Raw genomic sequence first — 20,850 nt, forward strand, 5'->3', positions numbered from 1 at the left:
AGAAGCTATTGCTGACGGGAAATCTATGATTGCTCTTTGGTCTTGTTTATGTTCCGCTCTTTTGGCTAATTTTTCTAATTCTAAACCTTCTCAAAGTATAACTTTTACTTCAAAGAATCCAGGGTGGTCTTGCCATTGTTTTACTATACCTTAAAAGAAGTCTCAAACCAATAGGAGCATTGTATAGGAAAGCAAAAGGAACATCACACTTTGCCTTATCCCAACAAATTAGACAATTGAAAAAGGGATACAGGAACGAACTATGGAAGGCTAAACAAGCGTACAACGAAGGAATTTGGTCTAAATTACATTTTGCATGTAAATCTAAAGATTCACGGTCATTTTTTAGTATTAATAATAATCTTGAACTTGGTAATCATAGAGGCAATAGTGCCAATATTGAAGAAGTAAGCTGGGTAACCTTTTTTAATAACCTTAAATCTGTTCCCCCGGGCCCACAGTACGATTCTAGTAAAATGAATCCCACCCATCATGGTCAAATAGAGATTATAAAAAATGGCAGGTCAGACTTAAGTGTCTATGAACCATTAAGTTCCCTTCATAAAGAGCCATGGTCGGTTGATAAAGTCAAAAAAGTAATAAATAAGATTAGAATTAGATCAAATGGAGCTCCTGGTTCGAATGGAATTCCGAACGCTATTTTTAAAACAAATTTAAAACATTGGCCAAAGGTATTAACTCTCATATTTAATGATGTGCTTGAAACAGGCTTACGTCCGGAATCATGGCAGGGAAGTATCATCCAACCAATTTATAAAAGTGGTCCCAAGGACAACCCTGCAAATTATCGCTTAATCGCCTTAACAGATGTAGAAGCGAAAATATTTGCTAGTTGTCTGCTGGAAGAACTGGAATCATGGGCCATGAGAGAGAATTTGATTCCAAATTTACAAACCGGTTTTAGAAAGGGAGAATAGACTAATACGAATTTGATTTTATTGATATTATTGGGCGAAAGAGTCAAATATAGGAAACAAAAGTTGTATATTTGTTTCATTGACTTAAAAGCTGCCTTTGATTCTGTGCCACGAAATGTATTATGGTCGAAGTTAATTAATTGGGGTATATCTAACACTCTATTAAAGATGATCAAATTATTACACTCCAACACATGGATACAGATCAAAGTCGGCGACGGAAGACACAAAACTCGTCGCCTTGAGACCAATATTGGCTTGAAACAAGGATGTGTTTTGGCACCCTGCCTTTTTAACCTTTTTATGTCTGATCTCCCAGCCCATTTTAATGATGTTAATGCCCACTCTCCTGCTATTTTGGGTAAAGAGATTAAATATTTACAATATGCCGAAGACACCATTTTATTAAGCCAAACTATTATAGGACTAAAAAGATTAATAGATTCTTTTAACCTATATGTTACTCAAAATGGTCTTAAAATAAACACAAAAAAACGAAAATAATGATCGTGGGAAGAGGCAAACTAGGATTAAAAGAATAGAATATTAATGGTTTGGTTATTGAATGTGTAAAATCGTATAAATATTTAGGAATCACATTTGATGATAGTATGTCATTTAGGCAGCATTTTAATAACCTTGAAGCTAAGGGAACATCACTATCATTTGCTTTTAGAAAACTAAGAGATAAGCTATTATGCCCAAATCATGATCACTTGCTGAAGGTTATGAAAGCAAAGTTAATTCCATTTTTGGATTATGGTTCCGTTATTTTCCGTGGAAAAGATGCGAAAATTCTTGATGACATTGAATTAAGGACATATAAATCAGTCTTTAGGATTCCCAGATATATTAGTCGTGCCAATATAAGACTTGAATTTGGTCTAAAGAAACAGATTTTGGCCCCACAATCTACATTTTTAAAGTACTTATTGACATTGTCTCGTGCTGAAGAGGATTATCTTGCAAATCAGTGTTGGCTTGAGATAATAAAAAGTGAATATGCGAGTAGTTGGCAAATTTATTTAAATGAGTGTTTACGTAACTTTGATTGCCCAAATCTAGTAGATGGAGTGAGGAGTAAAGTGGTTTACAAAAAATCAATTAACCAATCAGCCGCTTTATTGTCTACCATAATGGATAAAGATGAATTAAGGAAAAAAAACATCTATGGTCAATAGCTAACTCCTTTGGTAAATTGGTTCCCCAACCCTATTTGTTGCTTCATTTAAAACCTTTAATGAAGAATAAATTCATGTTATTACGGTTTGGGAGATATCCAACTAAAGATGGAATTCCAAAATGGGAGAATAAGTGGCCGTCCAACTTATGTAGGTTATGTGGGCCATGTGAGGAAACCCTACTGCATATAGTAACTTTATGCCCAAAATTGTTAGAAGAGCGGAAGACCATCTTAAAGCCCATTTTCAATGAACTGGGAGTAAGATCTTGCAGAATTGCAATTATTCTATGTTTAAGTGGTGCTACCATCTGTCTCATTTACCAATTTGTTAAGGTTATTTTTATAGCTGAAAAGAAACTTTGTAATATAGATAATTCTAGTGAAGAAATTTCTGCTATGAAAATTATCTAAAAAGCTGCAGTGATTTTTTTGGGCTATGTATTGTGTTCAAATAATGGTTGTTAGGGTTTGACAGCCAAAGTGCGTATTTTTTTTATATTGGTTTTAAATGTTTTTAGGGAGAGTGTGGGCTTTTTTAAGCTTGGTTAAAATGTATTATTATAAATGTACCTTACTGTATTTAATGCAACTCCATAATGGTGGGTTGTATTTCATGTACACTTTTTTAACCTAAAAGTTTACTTGACAATTCTAGCTGCTAGCATAAGGCACTTTAATCTCTGCTGCTAATCTGTGGGTTGTATTTCATGTGCCCTTTTTTAATATAAAAGTTTACTTGACAATTCTAGCTGCTAGCACAAGGCACTTTAATTTCTGCTGCTAATCGTTTATTAGCTTAATTGCATTTTTTTGGTCAAATTTGTCCTAAATGTCATTCTTTGTACTTTTTAGTTTTTGTTTTAAAGTACTGTATTTTGTGAACTATTACTGTAGGTACAATGCACTTTCTTTCAGTAAACTGATTGTAGTCAAGCAAACTATGGCTTAGCTGTGGATCTCGTCTTGGATATAAAAGCACACTGTATCTGTATATTTTTAATCTGACTTTGTTTTGGATATGTACTTTGCTGATTGTAATGATTTTAAGTAATCAACAAATGAATTTTACTACTACTACTGGCGCCATTGCCATCCCCAGGGGGACCCGGCAGGGCTTCCCCTTGTCACCAACGCTATATACACTAATTGCGGAGCGCTTGGCGTGTGCGCTCAGGGAATATCATGGCCACAGGGGTGTCAGATTTCCTACCAATGAAATTTGGTATCAATGTATGCGGATGATACCTTGCTGTACGTGACGGACCCCGAAAACAACCTTTCCTCGGTCTTGCGAAAGGTAGTACATTATGGGGCAATCTCGGGGTTAAAGGTCAATTGGTCTAAATCCATAGCCTTTCCACTCACGCCGGCTCCTACTCCCTTCGAGATGGAGTATCCACTGCTGTGGTCTGATGATTTGGTTAGGTACCTTGGCATTAGACTGCACACGGATATGGAAGTTGTCTTTCAGGAAAACTATGGGACAGCCGTAGCAAATCTAGAGGACGACGTCGACACCTGGATTGGGCTGCTGCTCTCATTAACTGGTAGGGTTTCCATCATGAACATGGTGGTGCTGCCCAGATTCCTTTTTTTGCTAGTAAATATACCGATAGTGCTATCTCGCTCCTTCTTTGCCAGGCTTAATGAATCATTAGTGAAGCTGGCTTGGGCGGGCAAGCAGGCTCGTGTGCAATGGCGGGTTCTTACTTTGCCATACCACCTGGGAGGTCTGGGGACTCCCGATCTGGAACTGTACTACAGGGCGGCGCAGGGTGCGGAAGCACATAGTTGGAATCACGGCACAGATAAAATACCATACCTTAGGCTTGAGAGGCTGTTGGCAGACCCTCTCCCCCTCCCGGCTGTAATTTTCAAACCAGTGGATCGCAGAACTGGGATTCTGGATTCCCTGAACTCGACGCAACATGCCTGGAACTCCTTGCAACAGCAAGCGGGGGCGCTGTTATATTCTCCTGAAATGCCTACGGCTTGGGCAGTCTGGTTGTCCCCCTGAAGAGATAAAGGGGTAGTGCGAGCGCTACAGGCGCTGGACATTCACAAAGTTGGAGATCTGTTTTCAGATGGCGTCGCTAAAACGTGGGAAGAAGCCACAGAAGATAAAGAAGCCCCCACATTACTACAACGCTTCCAGTTCCACAGAGTGCACAGAGCGCTGCGCCAACAACTGGGGGACGATATGGACGAGCCCTCTGAGATGCAAGAACTATCGTATCTTATTAAAACTAAAACTCCCCGCAAACTAGTCTCCGCTATATATAAATTAGCAATGTCCCGGAGAGCTAATCAGTATACCAAAGCTAGGTTGGCCTGGCAACGCGACTTGGACATAATAATTGACTATGATTATGTGGTCAAACTGCTGCACGAACACGAGACGCATATCACTGCATGGCAAACACAGACTGATACATTTTAAATACATTAATAGAGTGTACTACACTCCAGAGAGACTGCACAGGTACGGATTGAGAGAGGACGCTACAGATGTCGTTCATCGACGACGGATTTTCTACACTTAGCGTGGGGTTGCCCAGGTGTTTTCAGATTCTGAGAGGACATATTTTGGGAGATAAGCACTATTGAAGAGTTGGAGATTCCCCAATGACCCGGCGGTGACGTTGCTGGGCTACTCTAAAAAATTGCCGAAGGCAGCTGGTAGGCTGGTTGATTTAGGCTTGCTGCTGGCAAAACGTAGAGTGGCAATGTGTTGGCTAAGGGGACCCTTGCCTACAGTTCCGCAGTGGTCACTTGATGTCCTTTACTGTTGCACACAGTCAGAGACCAAAGAACCTTTGGGGGCTTTACACCACATACCTGAAGGGCGGGGGAGGGGGCATACTGACAGAGACTACGACAGGGGCAGATGTAGGAAACCATATCCCAGCGGTATAGAGGACATTGCTATTTGATTGGCCTGGATGCGCATTGGATGCAGAGGAGGGTGCTGAGCTTTGCTTAAAAGGTGGGGCCGGAACAGTGGGCGGAAATTAGGGGCGAATGACACAGTTGGCAGGAGGGTACTGGGACGAAATGCCGACATATTCTGTGCTTCATTGTCATGCTGGTATGCTACAGTTTGAGTCCTTACAGTGGATGGCTGAGCTGATACCTCTTTGTTTGTTTAACATAAAAGAGACTTATTTAAGCTTATTGAAGCGCAGCAGATAACCTTTGTACATGGATCAGAACTGCAACCCTTAAAAACAACGCTGCCTGGCCTCCGGGATGTGGGCTAAGTAGCTGTGTGATGTGCCTTATGTTTATACGCTGACGGACCCAGGGTTGTAGGCGAACTGCTGTGTTTGTCAGCGATACCTTTCATAATAAAAAATAATTATAAAAAATAATTATTAAAAAAAAATGTTGGTGTGAGAGCTGGTTATGGAATGTTGGATGAGAGTGAGTGTCAGTTGGAGTAAGGGCTGAGCAGCAGGGAGGCTGCTCCTGGTGGGGCTCAACTCGATAACATCTTACTTGGAATACATCTTCATAAAGGAACTAGGTGGAATGGTCCTATTTATTTACAACAGTCTCCCTCTAAAAGGACCTCCTGGTCAGGGGATTCAAGAGTGTTAAGGGCAGCTTACCTTAAAAAATGCACCTTGTTCTTGTTGGGTGAGTAGATGGACGTTATGGGGAGCCGGAGCTCTTCCAGGTGTATGCTGAAGGCTAGTCATCTGCCCTGGATCATAGCCACTTTAACCCCTATTGTCCCCCGAAAAGAGCAGGAGAAAAAGATGGTGACGCAACCCTACTTGGTGGCCCTAAAGAAAACAATTTGTATGGGAAATGACAGGATTTCATCCAAAGCCAATCCTGGGCTATCAAGTGGGTCTCCTTAAGAAGTAATACGCCACCTCCTGAGGGCTCCAATCATGATAGCATTGCAGCCCTCTTAAAGGGGTTATTCAATGAGTTTGTTTTCTACCAGAAGAAACTACATATAGAAGATAAGTGTATACACAGTACACAATCAGTCAGACAAGAGCAAGGGTTAAAGGAACACCATTTTTATGTTAACCATGAACTGTCTCAAAGTAGAAGAGGTTGAAAGACATAAATTAGACTGAAACCAAAGTGAAGATATAGACCTGTGGTTTTCTCTTGCTTCTATCCAGGGCTCCGGGAAGGGCGAATTCCTAGAAGACGAAGAAAGAAGAATAAAGAAATAATTATATCTGGATCATTCAAGACGAGTTAAGGATCTGAGACTTAATGAACTTTAATTCAAATTCACTTAAAACAATTGTTCGTTTTGAGGAAAAAATATATGGCCTCGTATATCCTACTGACAAGGTGACTGCACTTATCTTGATAGGATAACTAACAACTCCTTTCCTGCACAGTGCTCTGTAGCTAGTGTTTTGCATAGGCTACTAGATAGGGTCATGCATGCATGCATACATACATAAAAGATGTGGAGAGGTGCCAAAACAATAATACATAGTCTCCCTATTGAGAGTAATTTTTTAACAATGTATCTACCTTGTTTCCATCCTGCCCAACTGTATTCTGCACTGAAATACATCTGCAAGCTATAAGTATTGCATTTCATATTCAGGCAGGCGGTCCTGGTCTCTACACCGTTATTGTATGCACTCAGGGAACACCAAGGCTGTGCGCACAATTTAAAAAATGTGCTATCCACAGAGTAGGCACAAACACATCTGTACTGGGGACAGTATTACAGTAACACATGAACTGGGAGTTTCGAACTAGAATTCGAACGGGAAACAGCCTTTACAATTAGGTTTTTACCATGTTGTAACTTTACAACGCATGCTTTTAGAACACATTTGCTTTTACAACATATGCCTTTACCACACATTTAAGATAAGTTTGGGTGTGTGGGGGTCTCCCCCACAAATACATTGCATATATAGGACCAGGTATTGAATAATCCCCCACAAGAGAAATGTAGTGACAGGAGAGTTACCTGGCTCCATTTCATAGATGATATTTTTAGCATCTGGCACGGAGACAAAGAGACAGCTAAAAAATGTGTCCGTGAAATTAATGAGAATAACCTGAACCTCAAATTCACGAGCCACATTAGCAAAACAGAAGCAGAGTTTCTGGATGTTAAAATAGAAGTAGTCAATAATGATATTGATACTTCATTGTTTAGAAAACCCAGTGCAGGTAATAGTCTGTTACACGCACATAGCTTCCACCCCAAAGGCCAGATCCAGAGCATACAGCATGGTGAATATATAATGGCTATAAAAATTTGTAACACTTATAAGAGTTTTATCACTGCTAAGGATGAAATGACACAGAGGTTTCAAGAAAGAGGCTATGACAAACAGTCAATATCTATTGTGAGTGAAAGAATAGAGAAAATACAGAGGGAGGCTTTGCACCACAAAAGCAAACGAAAGGTTGAAAAGAAACTTGAACATCGGTTCATTACTACCTACAGCACCACACATGAAAAACGTAGGTCAATACTCCCAAGAAATTAGCACTTACTCAAGGGAGACCTCATCAAAGGGATGGACATACCTAGAACCCCACTGATCACATTTAAGAGAGCAGATTCTATTTGTGATCGGCTGGTTCACAGGGATGTGAGAATCACAAAAAAACCTGGTTACGCTCTATTGAAGGCTTTTTCTGTTGCAGCAAATGCAAAGCATGCAGAAATGGGGAGAATCCCAAAGAATTCAGTATAAACAACAGGCCCAGAAAGATCAGAGAGCACTACACGTGTAAGAGTGATTTTGTTGTTTATACACTAAAGTGTGGGTATGGGAAAGTTTATGTAGGCAGCACGACACTGCAGGTCCACAGGCGCATCTTACAGCACCTCAGGGCAGTAAAGAACAATGATCAAAGCTATGCACTAGCTAGACACTGCCATGTTTGCCATAATAATGATACTAGGAACATAAAGTATAGTATGATTGATGGCATAAAAAGTGATGAGAGTAGAGGGGAAAGGGAAAAAATACTCTGGATACTTGAATCGAAATATATGTTGGCACTCAACAGCAGAGAAACAAAAGGACTGAATGCTGCAAGGAATTGTATGTGCATCTTTGACTAAACTACTGTTATAAACTGTTGTTTTGAAATGTGCGTACTTATGAAGGAGATTGTGACTGACTAAAACTGTTAGCAGTGTCTAACTTTTTCTTTTTAGGAGTATATATTTCTTAAAATAATTCTGAATTTAGATTGATGATGGTCAACTAGTAAAAGTCTTATTTTGTGCTTTAATTTTGCAGAGGCTAGAGAATGCCAGTGCATTCATAGTAGACAAGAAAAACATAGAGCTTCAAGTGAAGAAGTTCCTCTACTGGGCTTTGAGCTACCTGCTAAAATGGTCTAGTAAGATTGAGGAAGTATAGCTGACGACTGTTACTGTGCCCACTTGGGCAGAATTGTAAAACTAGGATTGCTCTATGGATGTTTATTTGTTTTTATTTGATGTTATGCATTTCATTTGATGTTATTAGATTCTTTATTTACTTAGTCCACTTGGCATGATTGTAAAGTGGTGATGTCATTATTTTGACATATCTTCTCTGTCTATCAATTACCCAGCTCTGCATTGTGTATGACAACATAAATACACTTCCAAAATAGTGATTCATTAGTTGATGAATGCTTGATGCGGAAATGCGTCCTCTGAAACCGTTCTGTGTTTTGAGGATTAGCCATGAATAAAAGCCACTTGCTATAATTATTAAGTGCCCCAACCTTCGTTATTGGAATCAAAGGATTTTGTTGCAATATATATATATAACACCACTATATGAATTCTTTAAATATGATTAGAATGTTTATGTACTCATTTAGTGTTTTAATACTGGCATAAATAACTGTATTGTTGTTGCTGCACCCAATATTTAATGAATTTGACTCTGGCAGCTATGAAATTATAAAGAAATATAGTTTAGGAAGGGACCCTAGCCGATCCACGGTGAGATTCTGATTCGGACACCTCCTTGGAAACGAATGTTTACATTATCTGATTAGCTATATTCAATAGTAATCAGTATTAGAGTATTTTATTGCGAATGCGCTTTGTCTATATAGCTTGTGCATTTTAATATGGCGCTCTTTGTTTGACAAGGATGACGTGTCATTCCCTACCCGCTTGCAATGTAGGGATACAAGCCGATCCACAGCGTAATGCTGTAAGTCTTACCCGATTTTCGGCAGAATTAAGTTTAAACATCAGAACAAGAATGTATATAATACTGTATTGTAGTTGTGCGTTGTGTGAATTCCAACACGGTGCTTAATATTTGCTAAGGTGGTTTTGTCCCTTCTTGATTTTCATTCATGTAACTTGAAAACTTTATTAGCACGCCATCTTCGAGGTGTCATGAACGCTGAAGAAGGCTTGACGCGTCTGTTCAACATAAAATAAAGAAGTTTGCGAAAACGTCCCCCCATGAGTGCGGTAATTCTTGAAAATACAGAGAATTTGATATATATATATATATATATATATATATATATATATATATATATATATATATATATATATATATATATATGTATGTATATATATATATATACATGGATTAGCAAAAACGCTCTTACGCTTCGAGAGGGCACACCACGATGTTTCAGCTATCCAGCTTGTTGGCCTCATTACAGCTTTCCTGCCCACTCTCCATCAAATTAATGCCATTTCTGACGGGTTCCGAGGCCTCTACACCTCTTTATCATGGAATCTATTGCAGAGAGGCATCCACAACTTAACTTTGAATTCAAGCACACTTTATTGAATTCTTCCCCCCTAAGTGGGCATGGCTCACCAAGTTCGTCAGCCAGCATGCTGGTTAACGAAGTCCTTGAAGGTAAGTTCATTTATATTCCTTAAGTAGGTTTACATGCCTCTCTATGCATTTGAAAGTTTATTTGAGCCTTTAGTAGGGAAGGGGAGCGGGGCTGGAATGTTGTGACATTCATTAGAAGCATTGCACTGTTCGGCAAAAGAGGGTTCCTCGCCACAGTCTTCCAGCATGCAGAGATTCTTCCCAGATTGCGGTAGCGGTGCTCCTCTCCACGGCCAAGATAAGCCGTGTATTTCTATGGATTAGCAAAAATCCTCTTGCGCTTCGAGAGGGCACACCATGATGTTTCAGCTATCCAGCTTGCTGGCCTCATTACAGCTTTCCTGCCCACTCTCCATTTAATTAATGCCATTTCTGACGCTTTTCGAGACCTCTAGGCCTCTTCATCATGGAATCTACTGCAGAGAGGCATCCACAACTTAACTTCGAATTCAAGCACAATTTATTGAATTCTTCTGCCCTAAGTGGGCGTGGCTCACCAAGTTCGTCAGCCAGCATGCTGGTTAACGTAGTCCTTGAAGGTAAGTTAATTTTTATTCCTTAAGTAGGTTTACATGCCTCTCTGTGCATTTGAAAGTTTATTTGAGTGGAGAAGCTGGGATTCTTTTCTCGATTGTCTTAGCAATTTCCAGAATCCCAGATAAGGCCGACTGAAACTTTTTCCCTGTCATAGAAGCGTGGAGGAGAGATCTTTTGTTACAACTTTAAACAATGTATCCAGCCAAATTCAAATTGTACTCAAGAACCACTGACTTCCAAAGAAATTTTAGATTTATTACATAGCCAAAAATAATTGGATGTACAAACATCTCAGTAAAAGATTTAAGAAGTAAACGGGAACTAATACGTTCATAATCCTACGCAAGAGTCTCAGACGACTCAGAATGAAAAGCAAAATCAGTTCAAGAATCATCAGGCAAATGATGAAACTCCAAACCTGAGTCCGGGATTGCATTACAGAAAGGAAAAGAATCTGGTTAGTCTGTCCCTACACTGACTCTGGAGGAACATCCCTACCTAGCATTTCACCAAGGCAAAAATAAAGGTGTCAGCAATGGTGACTTCCTAAGAAGTACACCCACTTCCCCTAACAATCCTCAGCTACAAAACTCGCTCTCAGGTCCTCCTTCCTACACCCTACTCTGCCTTAAGTGCACAACTCCCTACATCTTTACCTTTCCCAAGATAACTCTCTGCCTCTACATCTGCTCTCTCCTGAAGCCCACTAAAATCTAATCCGCTCTTCACCCTCGGGTGCTGGCCCTAATACAAAAACCCAAAACAGTTGACACGCCTTTGGGCCCGCCTTAGGAACGCCCCAGGCACACCCCTCTGGCAGGTATGGGTCTTCGTATTTTTCCAGGATGGCTCTTCTCCACCAAGCGTCCGTTAGAGTGTCCTTGGGTCCCAGTCACCTTCTCCCCTAAATGTTGCACTCCCAAATTCCTTGGCATCTCCTCTGCGCTTGCTCCTACTATCCTAACTTCCAAACAACGGCTCCCTCTACCTAACGAGGCCCATGGCCTTGCACCTGCGAGCTGGAATATGTGAAAAGAACCCTTTGCAACATTCGAAGTTACAATTCAACGTTTGCTGAGAACAGCCTTTCCTAAGAATAAGGATTATTTCTTCAGCTAAAGCTAAGCAAAGGAAAAATACAGTTAGGCCTCTACCAGCTTTAACACACCTCAGGCCTTGCACATTCTAATTGCGTTTCTATTATAACATGAACATACATTTCATCGGTTAAACTTTAATTCTATTTCCAATACACGCTACACTTCTTCACATTAAAACCTATGTTAAATCACTCATTAATAAGCATCTTTATTCTTCACTAAGGCACTTCATTGTTAACGCGACATTTCACATGAGATTACATTTTCTACGTTTAGGCAAACTTTTAGCATGATTAAAGCATTATTTTGTCTATGGTTAATAAACACTCCACCACAATTTGCACTGATCCCCGGCCCAAACGTTACATTTCCTAAACTACATTAGTAAAATCCTCTAAATATGTGGGTGCTGACTACGGGTGAGTATAATGCACCCCTACAACTTTTAGAATAACATGGCGCTCTCTCATGAGCCTTTAGTAGGGAAGGGGAGCTGGGCTGGAATGCCGTGACATTCATTAGAAGCTTCGCGCTGTTCGGCGAAAGAGGGTTCCTAGCTGCAGTCTTCCAGCATGCAGAGATTCTTCCCACATTGCGGTAGCGGTGCTCCTCTCCACGACCAAGAGCAGCCGTGTACTTCTATGGATTAGTAAAACCGTTCTTGCGCTTCGAGAGGGCACACCACGATGTTTCAGCTATCCAGCTTGTTGGCCTCATTACAGCTTTCCTGCCCACTCTCCATTAAATTAATGCCATTTACGAAGAATTTTCGAGGCCTCTACGCCTCTTCATTATGGAATATAGTGCAGAGAGGCATCCACAACTTAACTTCAAATTCAAGCACAATTTGTTGATTTCTTCCGCCCTAAGTGGGCGTGGCTCACCAAGTTCATCAGCCAGCATGCTGGTTAACGTAGTCCTTGCAGGTAAGTTCATTTTTATTCCTTAAGTGGGTTTACATGCCTCTCAGTGCATTTGAAAGTTTATTTGAGCCTTTAGTAGGGAAGGCTAGAATGCTGTGACATTAATTAGAAGCATCTCTGTTCGGCGATTGTGGGTGTTTGCCCAAAATTGGATAGCCTCTCTTTGCGTGCTTAAAGTTCATTTATTCGCATCATACTGGATACAATCCCGGCTGTGATACAAGCTGTCACAGTGCCTTCTGCTGCCATACGCGTTTCTGGAAAGATGTGTCCCTTGTTCACTGGCTCGGCACAGGGGGAACTTGGGAAGGCAAGAAGTGACGCTCCTTTTGTTACGTCTTGCCGCAATGAGCGCGGTTCTTGGAGCATTGTGGTAATTAAAGTCCCAAACAGTAAACCTTTCGAGGGTGCCTTCCGTAGTGTTCCTTCTTTGAAATAAAACCTTTAGTAGGCATGTAACAACTATCCCTGGAAGCATTCAGTCTTCTGTAAGGATGCCAATATGCCACGCAGTTCTGGCGGCGCCACTTACTTTCATCGGCGCTGCAAAACCTGCATGGATAGCGATGGGGCTTTCCGTGACCAGGCAGGCCACTAAATATATCCATATGTAAAACACCCACAATTGGAAAGCCTCTCTTCGTGTGCTTAAAGTTCATTTATTGGCATCATACTGGATACAATCCCGGCAGTTAACACGAAACAAGCTGTCACAGTGCCTTCTGCGCCTATACGCGTTTCTGGAAAGATTTATCCCTTGTTCACTGGCTCGGCACAGGGGGAACTTGGGAAGGCAAGAAGTGACGCTCCTTTTGTTACGTCTTGCCGCAATGGGCATTGTTCTTGGAGCATTGTGGTAATTAAAGTCCCAAACAGTAAACCCTTTGTGGGTGCCTTCCGTAGTGTTCCTTCTTTGAAATAAAACCTTTAGTAGGCGCGTAACAACTATCCCTGGAAGCATTCAGTCTTCTGTAAGGATGCCAATATGCCACGCAGTTCTGACGGCACCACTTACTTTCATCGGCGCTGCAAAACCCGCATGGATAGCGGTGGGGTTTTCCGTGACCAGGCAGGCCACTAAATATATCCATATGTAAAACACCCACAATTGGAAAGCCTCTCTTTGCATGCTTAAAGTTCATTTATTGGCATCATACTGGATACAATCCCGGCAGTTACCACGATACAAGCTGTTACAGTGCCTTCTGCTGCCATATGCGTTTCTGGAAAGATTTATCCCTTGTTCACTGGCTCGGCACAGGGGGTACTTGGGAAGGCAAGAAGTGACGCTCCTTTTGTTATGTCTTCCAGTGCATGATGGGTTTGCACTACCTGTCCCTGCAACTCACTTAGAGTAAGATTGAACTTTAAATTTGAAGTGCAGACTCGAACCTGCAAGGCAAACTACATGCCCCACAATACCCCGATGACTCTTTAACCACGTGACTATGAAAGGCGGGGTTACTGTGGAATAAAGCAACTTACAACGAAGTGCAGGCTCCGAGTTTGCTTTCTAAGCCCAGGAAGAAGGGGCCAGTGAGCCCTGAAACGCGTCGGCAAGGTTAATTGAATGCTGGGGGTCAGACGTGCAAGCAGCACATACAGGCTGGATAGCGGAGCACGGCGTGTGCCTTCTCAATGCTAAGGGCATTTGGTTTCACCATATTTCGCACGGCGGCCCGGCCGTGGAGAAGAGCACCATCGGCAGCTGAAGGATACGCTCACCATCGGCTGCACGAAGCTGCAGCTCGGAACTTTTCCGAACTCATACAGTGCCATGTTCCAGTGCATGATGGGTTTGCACTACCTGTCCCTGCAACTCACTTAGAGTAAGATTGAACTTTAAATTTGAAGTGCAGACTCGAACCTGCAAGGCAAACTACATGCCCCACAATACCCCGATGACTCTTTAACCACGTGACTATGAAAGGCGGGGTTACTGTGGAATAAAGCAACTTACAACGAAGTGCAGGCTCCGAGTTTGCTTTCTAAGCCCAGGAAGAAGGGGCCAGTGAGCCCTGAAATGCGTCGGCAAGGTTAATTGAATGCTGGGGGTCAGACGTGCAAGCAGCACATACAGGCTGGATAGCGGAGCACGGCGTGTGCCTTCTCAATGCTAAGGGCATTTGGTTTCACCATATTTCGCACGGCGGCCCGGCCGTGGAGAAGAGCACCATCGGCAGCTGAAGGATACGCTCACCATCGGCTGCACGAAGCTGCAGCTCGGAACTTTTCCGAACTCATACAGTGCCATGTTCCAGTGCATGATGGGTTTGCACTACCTGTCCCTGCAACTCACTTAGAGTAAGATTGAACTTTAAATTTGAAGTGCAGACTCGAACCTGCAAGGCAAACTACATGCCCCACAATACCCCGATGACTCTTTAACCACGTGACTATGAAAGGCGGGGTTACTGTGGAATAAAGCAACTTACAACGAAGTGCAGGCTCCGAGTTTGCTTTCTAAGCCCAGGAAGAAGGGGCCAGTGAGCCCTGAAACGCGTCGGCAAGGTTAATTGAATGCTGGGGGTCAGACGTGCAAGCAGCACATACAGGCTGGATAGCGGAGCACGGCGTGTGCCTTCTCAATGCTAAGGGCATTTGGTTTCACCATATATATATATATATATATATATTACTTATTTAAATATCGAACCAAACCACATTCACTGGATGATGTCATCAGTGATGTCATTTGAGATGTAATCAGTGATGTCATCAGTGATGTCACTGACCATGTCATGAATGATGTAATATGTGACATCATCAGCAGTGGATTGTGGGCGCGCAAGTTATACTTAGTACAACTGAATATAACAGAGGCATTTCAATGGTTTTGTAAGAGTGAAATGTCCAGCTAACTATAACACCCCTAAAACCTATGATTTTTTCAGTGAATTTCTAAGTTTTTTTTAATGCTAATTCCTAACTATAACATGTCTGAAACCTATGGTTTTTTCAGTATATATATATATACACACACACACACACACACACACACACACACACACATACACACACACACACAATGCATGCTAAAGGCATAAGTTGTAAAAGTATATGCAATCTAAAATAATCAGGGGTAAGAAAAACCTGGTAAAAGCATGTAGAGTATTAGTGCTGTTCCATCAAACAACCCATTCCAACTACATCTGTGGTAATGTGTAGCTATGGTTCTGATATGCAAATAAAGCCACACACAAACACAAACTGTTGCCAGTGCGCAGCAAAGACCAGACAGCTTAGTAATGTTTCATTCGCAAGAGGAGCATAGGAAAATAAGGACCCTACTGTGACGAGGAGGAGCTCGACCTCTGAAGTAGTTGCATTGTTATGTTAAAAGTTTGAAGAGTGGGTACCTACCCAGAGGGGTAGAACAAAAAAGTAATCTCCCTCCAGACCTTAAATTATTATACACACAAATTAATCAAAATGTATAGTGTAGGCAACCACAATAACTTATTCATCAATAAACAAATAATCCAACAATTACAAAACTGTATTATTTTATTTCATTTCTTTTATCAAAAATGTTTTCATCATACATTTTTTTAACATTTTTTGTTTTTACATCAACATAGATTATATAAATTCAAGAATAATCATACAAGAAATGGACAATAAATATAACATACAATATAAACCCAGGTAGTGACATACAAACCAAATTCACACACCACCATTCAAACCATACTCACACATACCCAGACAAACCTCTACATTCATAACATATTGGGGGGACTCAACCACAGAGTAACATAGTAGTTAGAATGACCAAGTGCAACAACTGCATATAGCAGGATATTATCAAGGCAGTGGTCGACGCGTTTCGGTGGCTGCAAGACGATGAAATGCCACCTTCCTCAGGACCTGCCAGATATGTAGCCCTCACAAGAGCCACTCCACCTGGGAATAAAAATACCACCTGAAAAGTATAAAAACAATAAGAAAAACTGACCCACATCAAGAGTATCAATAATATTAACATCGATTGGACCAATTTCCACAAAAATCAATCGAATATTCATAAATTTCATTGCTTTGACGTTCTCAACTGAAAACTCACCACCTACAGTGTGCATCATTATCACCTAAAGACAACCACATAACACATTCCAATGCACCCCTACCTACTAAGGGCTAACGTTAGGTTGTACAAAAACACTCAGTGTATACAGTTACCATCACCAAAAGTCGTGAAAAGTATGCAACACGCATCAAATGTGTAGTAAACATCACCAATTGACCACTGTTTAGCAGTGCACACCATACCCGATCTATTCCTCCAGAGGTACTTACTGTAAATACAGTTCCACTATAGTCTGTTATGATACAGATAGTTGTGATATCTAGGCTGACTGAGGATCTGCCACTTCTCAAAAGGTAGTCACAAGATATAGCTCCCAAATCCTGTAAGGTCAGAATGCACATAAGACAGATATATAAATATATATCACGGGGTACACACCAGAAGGCCCATCCGATGCCCATCTTGAAAAAACTCTAGCAATCTACCAGTAATCAAGGAGTGTCATATCTCTTAAAGACACTTCTTCATAAGGCTCCCCTTACCCATACTTCGGTAGTATAACAAATAAGAACATTCTCTTACCCAAAGTGACTAAACACCATATATTGTCACTCTTCAACGAGAAAATGTGGTAAAACAGTCCCAAGACTCCTCTCCTGTGAACAAAGAGGACACATCTCAAATCCAGTTCTTATCAAATAACCGTGGAAGCCTCCACATTGTATTGAGATTTAAGTGTGCCAATAGCACAATAAAGGTGCCTCAGAACAAGTACAGTCGCGCTGAGAGTTCACCTTTCAGAGTCCTGATGCGCGGAATAGCCAGTGTTCTCAAGCCTTCACAAAATGATGACACTAAAAAAGTATTAAACATTATATGAATTCCCAGCATAATAACTAAGCTGGCCCTCACCCATATGTCTATAATGCAACGAAGAAACTCCCATACAACAAAAATACCTTATGGGGCATGGGTTATATCTTCCAGAATTATCCATTTATGCAGCATGTCTTTTTCATAGTAAATATCCACCTTAACTGTGAACAAAGTATAAGACAACACGCCATCACTAGATGGTCTGAACAGTTTGCAGTTCTTCTCCAAGATTACTACTAACTAATGTTTTACCTCAAAGCTACCGGTATCTCTCTCAGCAGCCACAAAACCTCCTGCTCTTGTACCTGTAGGAAGTGAGCTTCAATCTCTGTTAGCTGAAAAATAAAATGACACCAGCTACACATTGTCACGTACGTCCTCAATTACAGCTGTATCTGTAGGAGAGTAGGGTCTGCTATCCTATGGTCACCCCAAATTTTTGCTTTTTGCTTCACTGGTTTCTGACTTAATGTGGCTGTGGGCCTGCTAATCAGACCCACAGCCTGCTGTTCTCTCTCTAAATTACTGCCAATGCACTCTAGGTGCATTACGAATTGGAACTGGTTCACCTTATGAGCCCCTGTATAAGTGCACCCTAGGTGCCCAGGGCATAGGTGTATCCAAGGCCTACCAGGGGCTGCAGCATGTATTATGCCACCCCTGGCCTGGCCTCCATATTTGACACAACTGGCTGATCACTCAGCTGGGGTAAGTCGGTGTAACCACCCCTTACTTAGGTACAGTATCTCTGTGCCTAACCCTAAACTGGACACATATGTTCCTATCAGCCACTCCTATGGAAGGCCTCATCAATCCTGGAGGCAGAGTGCTTGGAAATATGTGAGATGGCGCTCTAGCATGAGCTGAGCCTGTCTGCAGCTGTCGGGAACCACTCCCTAAGCTGTTCCGGGATATTGCCATACCATATACTCTTAAGTGCATTATAATCCTCGCGGTTATTTGCTATCTTTGGTTTGGCTTGATCAAAACATGTCGAGTAAGGTGTCATACGAATTGGAATACTATCCCCTCGCCAATTCTGGCGACGGGGATAGCATTCCACCCTTCTAGAGGGATACGACATGTGTGTAACCTTAACCCCGGTTAAAGTTAAACAGAGCCTCAGCATCACAAAATGGACGCTGCCACCACAGACACAAGTCTGGCCTCCTGCTGCTGACCGAAACTCGGCAGATGGTGGCCTGGACAAAGGGTTTCCTGCCTTGGGAGGTGCGAGCACCACCCCAGACAGGATTTTGTGTATTGGGTAGGACAGGGCTGAATAGAATCAGACATGCCCGGGGCACACAAGGTGTCCCCGTGCATAGGCCAGTCCAAACCGGTCCTGGGACTTTCCAGACCCAGGCCTGGCGCGGAGCTGGACAAAGGAGAGGGGGTGTAACCACCCCCCTTCCTGGTTCCTCCCAGAGGAGGGACCTAGTAGGTGATCCACCCCTCAGATTGGGAATAAGAGCGGGAGCAGTGCCATTGCACAGCAGATCATCCTGAAATCAACTTTAAACAAAGAAGAAGACTGGACTTCGACATTCTGCTGCACAGAAGACTGAAGAGAATCTCCCTTGTGGCCTAGGAGTGGCCACCCTGTGAACACAGGTACCAACCAGCAACTCGACGTCTGCTTTGCCGCCGCCACCCGCCGGAGACCGAGCCCAGAGCCCGACAAGAACCAGACTCCCAGACCTCTCAGAGCCCGATCCACAGTCCCTGCAAAGAAGGGACCCGTGGAGGCACCGAGTGACGTGGGACCGGACCTCTTGGAAGACACTCAAAAAGCTGACTGCGCAGCTTCTGAGGCATCCTCGACGTTGTGCTTTGGGGATTGAGAACCCCCACCACCGAGCAGCCCTTGCACCGAAGATCAGCCCTCCAGCATCTCCACGATCTGCGTGGGGCCCTTTTGCATTGTGCCACTCGACGCGCCATCCCGGCCACTAGCCACGTGGTCAGCGGCCATCCTGGCGACGAACCCGAAGATTTACACAGCAGGTCTGGTTGCTCCAGACCTACCCAAGCTCCTGTGAAAAGGAGCACCCGCTCTGACCTTGCTGGTCCGAGTGTTAAGCATCTTTCACCTTCTGCCTGGCTTGCCTTTGCCAAGGCCTGTTTGCTCCGATCGAGGTGCCGACACCGCCAACAGCGAGAAGCCTGCGTGGGACAGCTCGTGACCGACTCCTGGACGTCCTCGACCCCGGGTATCCACGTGGCTGCAGAAAGAAGCTACCCGACAACGCCTGTTTGCACCCGACATCGCCTGGTTCCGATCTGGTTCCACGGTAGTAACTGGCTAGTGACTTTGAACATTGTCCCCTCTGCTTTCAGGTCTTCACATCTTCAGATCCACCCTTGGATCCACCGGAACTCTTCTCATCGAGCCGCCTGCAGCATCTTCAGCTCCAAGCACCATCGACCAGCGTGACGAAATCCGACACTACTTCGACCCTGTGCACCCGCTTCCTGTGGGTGAGGTAACTCAGCTCCGCCGGTGCTCCTGCACTGGTACACATCCCAAGGGCCTGTGTTTTAAGTTTCAGCTCCGTAGGTCACTCGGAAGGTTCCTAACTTTCTAACTTTGTGCTTTTTACGCACCATAGACTTTGTATTGAAAAGTGCGTGCACTTTGAACACTGCACCCGAGTCCCGTGGGCCTTTCCCGACTTAGTTATTTCCAGTCTCGAATAGCTCCAGCGATTCCCAAGGCCCTAGGCCTCTTCACTTTCCTATTGGTATCTCTTATACCACTTTCTTAGTATATGGTTTAGGTGGCCCCTAGGGCTCATCCATATTGTGCAACTTTTGTGTATTTTAAACTGTCTTGTGATTTAACGCTTGTGCTTCTGTGCTCATAAAGAGTCCAGGGGATTTTATAGTTAATAAATCAATATATATTTTCAATATATATCTGTGTGGTATTCAAGGGGGTTGTGTATGGTATAACAGCTGGCTTCACATGCCTTTCAGAGTTTAGCCTAAGACTGCTTTGTCCACGTTACCACTAGGATAACTGGTCTACAAGGTTGAATTACAACCATCATCATAAGGGTTGCTTGGCATGGTACAAAGTGATCACTAGAATTAGTGAGCATTATATACCAGGCCAACTTCTCACAGTATCCACTTACAAATGAATCCCTGTAGGTTCAAAATATCCAACCCATAGCTACAAGCAAAATTCCTTACCAAAACGTGTCAAAATAGTCACCTCTATTTCGAAGACCAATACATTGCTCGAGGGAAATGAGCTGCATACCCCTTATCCCCTTGCGTTACATCACCCTTGAATAGATATTCCCTACACGACCAAACGGTACTTGTTACAGCAAATGAGACACAGCCTACTATCTCCTCACCTTCCGTAGTGGTTAGTGGCAAGCATAACCGATAGCACGCATAGTCCTTGGATCCGCCCTGTCATATGAACTCTC

General features: G+C 42.6%; 1 protein-coding gene across 1 annotated transcript in view; it reads right to left on the reverse strand.

The window, feature by feature from the left end:
• Nucleotides 1-20,850, reverse strand: part of LOC147731747 (sialate O-acetylesterase-like) — a 382,423-nt gene that overhangs the window by 144,892 nt on the left and 216,681 nt on the right. The window contains exon 6 of the mRNA XM_086956866.1: nt 6,237-6,284. Coding sequence (XP_086812992.1) covers nt 6,237-6,284 — 48 coding nt within the window. The remainder of the gene's footprint in view (nt 1-6,236; nt 6,285-20,850) is intronic.

The sequence above is a fragment of the Lissotriton vulgaris genome, chromosome 2_1 (genome assembly GCF_964263255.1).
Source record: "Lissotriton vulgaris chromosome 2_1, aLisVul1.2, whole genome shotgun sequence".
NCBI classification, from domain to species: Eukaryota; Metazoa; Chordata; class Amphibia; order Caudata; family Salamandridae; genus Lissotriton; species Lissotriton vulgaris.